Source organism: Vulpes vulpes, chromosome 1 (genome assembly GCF_048418805.1).
Source record: "Vulpes vulpes isolate BD-2025 chromosome 1, VulVul3, whole genome shotgun sequence".
NCBI lineage: Eukaryota > Metazoa > Chordata > Mammalia > Carnivora > Canidae > Vulpes > Vulpes vulpes.
Window position 1 is genome coordinate 156,405,325 of NC_132780.1, and position 12,131 is coordinate 156,417,455.

The window sequence follows — 12,131 nt, forward strand, 5'->3', positions numbered from 1 at the left end:
AGCAGTCATATGAGGGCATTTGTCAAGAAGAGCTGAATAGCATATTACGGATACCCACGAGTTTGCTTCCAGAGATCCTACATTTTGGTATTAAAAAAAAGGAAATATTTAACACAATCATGAATAAATAATGAAAGTCTCTGCCATCTGAATAATTATCCAATAGTAATCCCCATCCTCACCTACCCAATTTAGAATCAGTGATTAATTTACATAGAAAACAATGTTACTTTTCAGCTCGTAGTGTAGGGACATGCATCATGACCTAATACCTTTGTAATCTGCCCAGAGTATTTCTGGTTCTAATTGCCCAACACTGCTTAAATTAACTGAGAGACTCTTAGGAGGCCATTAGATGTTGACACTAGGGAAATTTTCTTTTGATTCATAAATAGCTTCATTAATACTAAAACCATATTTTTAAACATCAAAAAATAATGTACCCTTCTTACTAAAATAATTTAAATATGTGGATCTGCTTATAAAATACAAAAATGTTTTGATTAATAATTAAGCAATAAACATAGTATAAAGTAGAACCTACTTGTTTCTATGGTGACAAAGGATGGACTACACCATAATTTTGTAAGAAACTACATAAGTAACACCATATTTCAATTTTGACTCTTAGGCTGTGTGACAACTAAAAATATATTTTGAATGACAATCCTAATGGAGAAAAAACAAATCTGAAGTTTGTTTCTACAATACTGAACAAAAGTGTTCTATCAGAATTCATTTTTAAATAAAATTATACAGATGCTTCTCGTTTGTGCTAGCATCTCTCAATGTGTACAATAAGGTTGCAATTCTTTTGTACACTCTGGAGAAGTTTTTAAGAATAAATGAAGATCGATTACCTTGTTCACAGAAACGGCCAGTAAAATGTAGTGGACAGTCACACTGGTATGAGAATATACCACTGGAGAGTAAAACAGGATGGCAAGTGCCTCCATTGTGACACATATCTTCCTGGCACATGGATGGTGCTATAAGAGGGGAGCCAAGGGAGGTCCAAATGGAGTCAACCCCTTCTGTTACACCAGAAGGAGCAACAGAGGACAGTGTAGACAAAGTAGAATCCTGGGATCTAGATTTATAAAAAGAGCAGAAAACACAACATAAGTAAAAGTGCATGAACTTAAACCAAAATAACAGAAAATTTGATTTAAAATAAGATGAAATAAAAATAATAAACATCTGTGGTTTAACTGAGGGCAAATGGAATAATCATGTTTGTTTTTCAGTTGTGGGACTTATAAATGTTAAAAATGTCTAAGCTATAGAACGTGACCCTAGGTGGATCACAGAAATGTAGTTAATCTATGCAGTTCCAAGAAGCTAAATTAATTTCTTCTAAGTAGTAAAAACCTGGATGTATCAATCTCAAAAAGCCTAAGAGTCAGTTCTCTTATGTAAAAGAATTAGAATTTGGCTAAACATAGTTCTACTTTGGTATATTAACCCTCATGAACTGAAGATCAAGAAATTAGGCCATGTTATATGTTAGTGATAAAACTGCTTTCACTTGAATTACTCTGAAAATTACCAAAGAAGTACCTTACAAATGCCTGTGATTCTTCATTTTTTCCACAAATTTTCTACCAGCTAATTTTTCTTCTTTAATAATCATACAACAACAACAAAAAACCCCTTTTGAATTAAGATGAAGTTCCTTACTTTTACATTCAAAGCCTCTTGATAATAAATTTCTTTTTTGATTTCCGGCCTATTTTATTATCATGATTCCTAATAAACACCTTAACTTCTCTCATAGCCAATGAGAGAACTTCCTGAATTTTGGTAGTTTGTTTGAAGTACCTTCTCTGCACTGTTATTCTTCTCTTCTTATTTAAATTTCACCTAAAGTGCCAAATCAAGATCTATATTATTTCCCCCATATAGCCTTCTTCATTGCTCCTGGCTCACCAAGATACAATTGATACTTCTTTCATCTCTAAAATTCCACATGTCTGTACCAGTGCTAGAATATTTTCCACTGGCTTGGAATACTTTTTTAAAGATTTTATTTACTTGAGAGAGAGAGTGAGTGAGGGAGCAAGAGAATGTGAGCAGGGGAGAGAGCAGGGGGAGAAGCAGGCTCCCTGCTGAGCAGGGTGCCTGATGCGGGGCTTAATCCCAGGATTTAAGGATCATGACCTGAGTTGAAGGCAGATACCCGGCCAACAAGCACCCCAGAATATATTTTTTATGTTATGTAGAGCTACTTCAGCCAGGCTGAACACTGGTCAGTTTTTCTACCTTTCCTCCATAAATAAATTCCTGATTTTGGCAGAATTCCTTATTCATAGCAAACATTCTATAAATATTTGTTGAATTAATGTCTTCAGAGTATTCCTGAGTGTTTCACACTGTTTGGAAGCAGTGCTTTTGGAATTTTCATTTACTACAATCATTAAAAGAATTATCCTTTTAATGTAAAAAAAATCTTGCTGTGATACAAATAATCAACAAATTAACTATCTGAGAAATTTTTATTTTGTACATTATCATAAAGATAAAACCGTAGCAAAAGAAGTCAGTTGAAGATATCCTCTGACTGATATTTAGAGACTTAGTTATTTTTGTGTCTCCTATATATACCCATATCAACTTATTGGAATAAAAAAAAGCTGAAGAAATTGAGATAATTTATGAAAACATTTTACCAAATAATTTTAATGTGCAGGTCAGTTCTTTTGCAATCCTTCTGCAACCTGAAGTTCTTATTTATGGTGTTTGTCACAGGTTGTAGCCATATATTTACATTTATGATTAAGCTTAACTGTCTTCTCTCTTCTTGAATGCAACCTCCCTGAAAAATGGACAGGTCATCTCTGCTCTTTTCTTCATTTTATCCCTAACTATAATGCTTATCCCCACATAGGCTCTCCAAGAAATATTTTATAAACTAATTTGAACATTTTTTGTAAACATGCAGTGTACCACAGTACTAACAAGAATAATAGCAAGTGAAAATATTTTATCTTTGGGGTCAACTTCATAACTCCATTACACAGCTCTTTAGCTTTGTAAATAATATAAATTCTAACACTTTTGATGCAATCTTATAATCAATTTTCTCGGATTTCATTCTATTAGATTAGCATAGTTCTTCCCGTTTGCACTCATAATATAAGTTTGTCCCTTTAAATTAACTTCCATCAAGCACTGCTAATTTGAAGTTCATGGGATTTATTACTCAGTATTTCATATTTTAATTTAATTTTTAGTTTTATTGTTTCTGAATGACTTCACCATTTTGTCTATCTCATACTATGGACTTCATGAACTGCAGTCAATCATCTCTTTCAGGAATAAATTAGCCTGAATTAAATGTCACTACTTCTTTCTCCCATAGTAGCTGCTAAGGGAGCCTATGTCTCACCTGTAAAAGTCAATATGTTGCACATTTCAGCTGCGAACTAATTTTATTAAAATAATAATTATTAATTGATCCATCAATTAAAACATCAGGGTCATAAATCAAATTTTGAAAACAGCATTAATATGATATACTCTGTTATTAAGGTCAAATTTTGTATCTGATATATTAAATATTAATAGTCCTTGACTTTCAGTATTTTTCTTTTTTTAAATTATAAATTATGTCATTACCTATTTTATTGACTTTTTAAAGATTATTTATATGAGAGAGAGAGAGAGAGAGAGAGGGGGAAAGAGAGAGAGAGCACACACACAAGCAGGGGGGAGGGGCAGAGGGAGAAGCAGACTCCCCACTGAGCAGGAAGCTTTATGTGGGGCTCCATCCCAGGACCCCTGGGATCATGAACTGAGCCAAAGATATCTGTCTTTGTTTAACTGACAGAACCATTCAGGTGCTCCATTACTTACCTATTTTAAAATTAAAATAAGTTTTACTCAATTTTTATATACTTAAAAAGAAACCATTTCTTCTGATAACATTTTAACTTAATTTTACATAAAAGGTTAAAAATATCAAGTAAATGTGGACATTTATTAAACTCAGATGATGGTCATTTTGATATGATTAGCAATTTAAAAAAGGAGCATTAAAGCTGTAATTAATTTAGTTATAAAAATTTATGAATATGGGAGTTTAGAAATAAATAAAAATTCAGGGTTTTCAAAATTGTTTTTTTTTTTTTTTTTTTTTTTTTTTTTATGATAGTCACAGAGAGAGAGAGAGAGAGGCAGAGACATAGGCAGAGGGAGAAGCAGGCTCCATGCACTGGGAGCCCGATGTGGGATTCGATCCCGGGTCTCCACAGGATCGCGCCCTGGGCCAAAGGCAGGCGCCAAACTGCTGCGCCACCCAGGGATCCCTCAAAATTGTTTTTTTAAATTAACAATATTTTAAAACTTCATTGCCTTTCTTATGTAAATACTGATTTACTATCTGTCTAAAGTAGTAATTGTAAAAATTCTGCTTGATTATCTCTTGGGTATCTTTGGACAAAGGTATAGTAATGAAACCAGTCATTGCTAAAACAAGTGGTAATCTCTAATCTCTAATGACCTTTTTCTGAATGAATTAATGATTGAATAATATGCTAATTTTACTCAAAATCAAGCCTGACCCTTAGAGAAAGGCATCTTGATATAACAGTGATTGCAAATCACATTGTGGGAGCTCTAGGTGGAAAAAGAAAGGAGTACGCTCTACTTGTCTCATTCCTGCCATTCTCCCATTTCCAGAAAGGTCTACAGAATTATTTGCATGCCAAGCAGCAAGCAGTTCATATTGCCTTAGCCTGAGGGATTTTGCTTGTCAGCTGACTTTATCGCTGCTCAGCAGACATTTGTCTAGTTTCCATTTCTTAGAAGAAGGAAAGGACTCACAAATGTGAACCCTGGAAGCCCTGCTTTGTAAGCAGAAAAACATAACTTTTAGATTATGATGAATTATTAAAAGGAAAGAAACTCAGCTGGAGGAATCTTAAGTTTGTGGCTCTTAACTGTATGTAAGGGGAAGCAAAGCTTCAAAAATTGTAATTAGATTTTTTTAAAGCAGTAAAATAAATATATTATAATGTAGGCAATAAAAGACAAAAACATACTTGATGTAGAAATAATATGTATAAAAATTGAGAATACTAGTATAAACATACATATTACATTCTACTTCATCTTTTCACCTACCTGAATATGCTAATCTCTTTACTTTTTCACCTAAAAGTAATTCCTAGCAGGCTGCCCTATCAGTAGGTATAGTTCTTCATTTTCCTTTTAAAAGTTGTAGTGTTATATTGTTTGGTTAAACATCATTGATTCTATCAGTTTGGAATTAATATATTTAAGCTGTTTCAAGTTTCTTCCTTATTATCTGGGTCATACATTCTTTTTAATAGCTATATTGAGATATAGTTTACAAACACAGAGTATACCCATTTAAAGTGCAAGATCCAATAAATTTTAGTAGATCTAGCTAGAGAGGTGCAACTGTCACCATTTATTAGCAGTCACTCCCACCACCTACCCTCAGCTTACATTCTTTATACATTTGCCTGTTTTGGACTTTTCATATAAATGGAATCATACTACATGATCTTTATGACTGGCTTTTCCACTTACCATAATGTTTTCAGGGTACACTATTGCTTCTGCATGCAATAAAACTTCATTGCTTTTATCACTGATATGGATATACCACATTCTTTTATTCATTAGCTAATAGACACTTGAGCATGTTTAAATTTTGGTCTCTTTGAATAATGCAACTATGAACATTCATGTTCAAGCTTTTTTCTGGATGTATGTTTTTAATTTTCTTGGATATATACCTAGGGGTAGAATTGTTGGATCATATATTTTATGTTTAACATTCTGAGCAACAGTTTAACTATTTTCCAAAGAGGCTGTACCATTTTACAATCCTGCTAGTAAAATATTAGAGTTCCAATTTCTCCACATCCTTGTTGGATCATACATTATTAAAAGTGTTATGTATTTTTAATTTTTTTGTGGATTTTGACAGATTTCCCTCAACATAATTGTTATAGTTCATGTAGTAGCAACTTATATTTATGCCAAAAGTTTTATTACTGAATTTTAAATCTTTAATACTTACATAAAACCTATAACTTTTACATTTCAATTTCAATTTACATTTCTTTATTTATAAGTATGGTTAGTAGAATAATGATTCCCCCCAAATATATCCACATTTTAATCATTGAAAACTATAAATGTGTATGTTATAAGATTGCAGATGGAATTAGGATGCTAACTGGCTGGTTTTGTTTTAATTTTTAAAGATTTATTTATTTATTTATTTATTTATTTATTTATTTATTTGAGAGAGAGAGAGAGAGACAGGGAGGGGCAGAAAGAGAGACAGAGAGAGAGAGAGTCCCAAGCAGATTCCGAATTGATTGTGGCCACGCAGGGCCTGATCTTAAAATCCTGAAATTAATGAAATTATGACCTGAGCTGAAACCAAGAGTTGGTGTTTAACTGACTGTGCCACCCAGGTGCCCCTAATTGGCTGGTTTTAGTAGAGATATTATCCTAGATGCATCCAGTTGGGCCCAATGTAATCACAAGTGGTCCTTAAAAGTATAAGTTGGTGGCAGAAGAAGAGTCAGGTCAAAATGATGTGATGTGAAAAAGACTCAGCTGACTATTGATGGTTTTGAAGATGAAACAGGGTCACCAGCCAAGGGGTGGACAGCCTCTAAAAGCTGGATTCTCTACTTGAGCCTCCAGAAAAAAATACAGTCCTGCCAACACCTTGATTTTAGCCCAGCGACACTAATATCAAAATTTCTGACTTCCACAACTGTAAGAAAATAAATTTGTATTTTTTAATCCACTCAGTGTGTCATGATTTGTTACAATAATACAACTATTTTCATAGCGTTATTTTCCATTTATCTTGGCAAGTGTGAACTATCTGTTCATATCCTTTTAACATTTCATTAGTTATGTAGATGTTTTTCTGGATATTTAAGTTCTTTGTATATTGAAGAAACTGGCTTTTTGTCATATGTAGTAATAATTTTTACAATTTTATGTTTTGAATTTGTTTTAGCATATTATGCTAAATAAATGAAGTTGTATTTAAAAGAAAAATGATTAAACCTTTCTTTTATAGTTACTAGAGTTGTGTGACTATTTACATGCTTAAAATATATTCCCTATTTGTAGATTTTATTAAAACTTTACATGTTCAAAAGACTGCCATCTATGGAAAGACACACAACTGTACTATTTCTGTGGAGTTTCTTAGTGTTCAGGCTTTCAGTTCCCATGCAGGATAACTGACAACACCTACTCATATTTTAGCAGTGGTGGCTAAACAGGAATAAACCCAGTGAAGAATGTAATTTCTCCTTTAACTCTCAAAATCATGAGAACATGATGATATCAAATAGAACTTTAAACATACCAAAAAAAAAATGGCTTCAAAACTTTATTTAAGAGGTACTGGGTGGCTCAGTCGGTTAAACATCTGACCCTTGATTTCAGCTCAAGTCATGATCTCAGGGTTGTAAGATTAAGCCCTTTGTCGGGTCTGAGTTGGGCGTGGAGCCTGCTTCAGATTCTCTCTCTCTCTCTCTTCAACTCTCTCACTCCTTCTTAAAAAAAAAAAAAACTTATTTAAATTGTCAGCATTGTCTAGTAGCTCTAAAATTCATATTGTCTTTAGTTTGATCTAATAATTTAAAAAATAATTAATCACAGCAAATTCTTCCTGAGAGCAAAACACAGAAAAAAGTGTTTACTATTTAAAATGTATTTAACAAAAAAAAAATAAAAAAAATAAAAAAATAAAATGTATTTAACATAATTATATTAAAAGAGGAAATATGTAAAATTACTGTTAGTACAATATAAAATTCTCATTTACTATTCAAGATAAAAATAAATATCAAAACAAAAAATTATACAAGAATCAATCTGAAAACAATAATCCCAAGTTTAATTCTACTTTATTTAGTATGTTATTCAATAAAATGAGAATCATATCCTAATAACAAATGCAATAATATTTAACATTTTAAAACACAAATGAATTAATTCACTATTGACATAATAGTGGGATTTTAAAAGATCTTGTTTTCACATTGTCACAATTTTTCTCACTAAAGGAATACATTTTCATTCTCACAATTTTTTTTTTTTTTAGCTGTTCCATATTCATTGATAAGGTTCTTTAGATCACAGCATTCTCATGTAATGGATGTTCACAGCATTGCTGTGTGTTAGGCAGGACTTGTACTCCAGGGCATTCCAATTTTGAAGAGCTGTACTCTCATTGATAGATTCTGATTCTCCTTTCCCATATCAGCCCTAGTGGAGGTTGTTCCTGATTACAGAGAACACATAAGCTGTCCTGATCTTCCACTCGAGAGCCCGATGCTGGATGGGAATTAAATTATGCTTTAGGCTAATATGCCAAATCAGTAACTATCAGAAACCCTGGATTTCCTGCCTTTTCTTCCTTTCCTCATCTGAAATTCTAAACCTCTGTCCCTCTTTTTAAAAACTCATAAAATATCTTCTGTCAGTTCTACTATGATCATGTTTTGTCAATATCTCTGACTTTAGTGTGTTTTTCTTTAATCCATCCTTCTCACCATTCTTGTCCTTCGTATACTACCCTCATGCCAAAATTATTCCAATTAAAATATATATTATTCTGTGATTTGGTTCCATCTTATTTTTCAGTTTTATCTGCCTCCAGTGCCTTAATATATGTTCAATATATGTTCTAACTACATCTTAGTGTATTTTTTTCAATATTTCATGCTGCATGCCTTTCATATGCTAGGTTTCCCTAAAGTGCACTTTTACCTTAAAATATCCCTTTCTTCCTGTAAAACACAAAATAACTTAAGTTCTAAACTTACTGTCTCTAAATTTCTTTTGGGATTCCCCTAGACATAATTAATTGTATCAATATTATACATATATCTAAAGAAATAATAACAAATAACTCTAATGCTACAAAAACACAAAGTGAAAGTACTTATTCATATCCTCCTCCAACCCAATACTACTTCATTCATAAGAGGCAATCACTGTATGTTCCATTTTGTACAAATATATATCTAGATTATATGGATATATAATTTAATTTTCTTTATCAGTTTTTAAACAAGTGAATTTGAATTAGAAAGGAAAATGCTAGCTTCTATAATAGATATACCTTGAAATCTCAGTAGCTTAGCAACACAGAAGCTTACTTCTTGTTCATATAAAGTTCAATCACCATAGGTGGAAATGAAAATTGTTTCCTGTAGTCATTCAGTGACTTTCAGAGTCTCAAGTGACATCGTCTTCACTGTTCTCACCATGTGGTTTCTGAGGTTACCTTGTGTGTCCACATGCACATGTCTGAATAACTAACAAGGTGAGAAATGGAGGAAAGATGGAGCATGGAAAATCTTACTCCATTCCATTTCATTGGCCAAAACTTAGTCACGTGGCCAAATTCATTGCAAAAACGGATGGGAAGTAATTTAGCATTGTGCTGAGGAAGGTAGGAAAATTAATTTGGTGAATCCAGCCAGCCTCTGCCATGGATATCATGCTATAAATACGATCATTTAATGGAACTAAAGCAAAAGGGAATTTGCATCCTTTTCCCCTCACAAAATATCTTGGGGATAGTTTATGGTCATTACATGTCAATAAAGCTCAGAAATTTTAATAAGGTAAATTCTTAGTATAAATGTATTACAAAGGGCAGCCCGGGTGGCTCAGCGGTTAAGCGCCACCTTTAGCTCAGGGTGTGATCCTGGAGACCCGGTATCGATTCCCATGTCAGGCTCCCTGCATGGAGCCTGCTTCTCCCTCTGTCTCTGCCTCTCTCTCCCTCTCTCACTCTCTGTGTCTCTCATGAATAAATAAATAAAATCTTTAAAACATATATAAATGTATCACAAAGTATTTAATCATTTACCTACTGATATAAATTTATTCATATATTTTCAATATAATTTTTTAAATTATAAGTATGACAGCAAATTCACTGTATAAATATCTATGAATATATCTGAAGAGTAAATACCTAGAGGTACACTCATTGGGTGAAATAACTATGCCAAATTTGTATTTTATTTTTTTCTTATAATTTTAAAAAGATTTATTTATTTATTTATTTATTTATTTATTTATTTATTTATTTATTATAGAGAGACAGAGCACAAACAGGAGGAAGGGCAGAGGGAGAATCAGACTCCCTGCTGAGCAGAGAGCCTGACATGGGGCTCAATCCCAGGACCTTGAGATCATGACCTGAGCCAAAAGCAGACGCTTAACGAATTGAGCTACCCAGGCACCTCCTAAATTTGTATTTTACTATACAGTCCATAAAAGACTGTAGAAAAGTAAGCTCCTCAGATTGTTTTTGGTTACTAATTTCTCTAATGCCTCACCAAAATTGAATATCATATTCATTTAGTTGGTTATGTATCTTATGAATAAACATTATAAAAATTATATCCAGATAACTGTTTTATATCTATTTTGAATTATAATTTTATTTATTTATTTTTAAAAGATTTATTTATTTATTTATGATAGACATAGAGAGAGAGAGAGAGATAGAGAGAGAGAGAGAGAGGCAGAGACACAGGAGGAGGGAGAAGCAGGCTCTATGCGGGGAGCCTGACATGGTACTCGATCCCGGTATCCAGGATCACGCCCTGGGCCAAAGGCAGGTGCTAAACTGCTGAGCCACCCAGGAATCCCCCAAATTTAATTTTAAATTTAGCATTTGTCATTTATACTTTATCTATGTTAAATCACTAGAATATATACTTTTCTCACCTTTTCAATTGGGTTATTTTTTTACTTTAATTTTTAGGAGATAATTATATATGACAGATTTTGTCCTACTTTATGTCTTTTCAAATAAGACTTCCTCTTTTTTTCTGAGCATTTTGCATGTTTTCCATTTTCCTTCTTCAATTGTTCCTGTTGAAAATTAATTCGTTACGTGCAATTACCCTTCTAATGTAGGAAACTTGTCTTCCTTGGATACCTTTAAAAAGTTCATCATCAGGGATTTTTCTCATTGTTTTGGTATTTTAATAATTAAAAACTTTTTCTCTACTTTAGCCTGTATTTTATGTCTGTCTTATAGTTGGAATGTTTTTTTCAGCTGCTACATTACTCAAGATGGAAGTCATCATTTTTTTCCTTAATCTTCCAAAAACTTCTCAAAATACATGCCTATTAAAAGAACACTTTATTTTTTCAAAACTAATATATATGAATGTAGCATGTGAATGTGTATGTGTGTATATATCTTTGTTTTTATAGTTTTCCATACATTATAAATGGGAATGGACTTAGATATGGGTGTACAGCTTGCAAGTTTTAGAAAGTGCTTAATATTATTTTGTATATATAATATATGGAATATATAATACTTAATTGTTATTCTATGATTATCTCTCTTTTAGGACCTAAAACCTTAAAGCAACTTCATTTATTTACTTACTTAGGTAATCAGTACTTCAATAGTTCTGACATATTGTAATTGCTAAGGATGTATTTTTCAACTTTATAAATTTTCTAAACCATAGATATATTTTGAGGCATGTCATACAAAGAAACAAATCATTTTAAAATATGAAATCAAATGGATACTTAGGGAAATTAAACTCTATATCATAGATCCTTAAAGAAATCTACTAATTCACAATCTAATCCTTATATTATTTAGATTTTTGAGATCAAATTAAATTTAAAATGATATAAAAACCGTATTTTTGAAATTTTTGGTTACATTTAGATTTAGAAATCATTGAAGTTTGAGTACCTTTCTGCTACGGGTAATAAGAAATATATAAATATGGAACATATTTAGTAAGTGTTTTATGTCAAATATAAACATTTATTATTATAATAATTACTTTTCGTTTATGGAGAGATACTACTCTGGAATACTTCCAAATTAGCATGAAAACTTCCAGGAAAGAAGACTATTCCAAAATATCAGCCAGGATTAAAAATGTATGATTACTTATTACCTGGAAAGTGTATCCAAATTAGAGACAGACAAATTAACAATCAAGGTGTCATGATTAAAATCACATACTTAGCTCTAGTCATAAGAACTTGTGCACTGGTAAAAATAAATGCAAATCTGTTTTCCAGTCTTACAAGGAGAGAGGAACTTTCTGATGTTCATA

The 12,131-nt window shown here is 32.2% G+C and overlaps 1 protein-coding gene across 1 annotated transcript in view; it reads right to left on the reverse strand.

Annotated features, from left to right (window-relative positions):
• The window catches only part of LOC112914100 (eyes shut homolog), a 1,106,577-nt gene that overhangs the window by 428,203 nt on the left and 666,243 nt on the right, over nucleotides 1–12,131 (reverse strand). Inside the window, 1 exon segment of the mRNA XM_072749029.1 lies at nucleotides 861–1,090. Coding sequence (XP_072605130.1) covers nucleotides 861–1,090 — 230 coding nt within the window.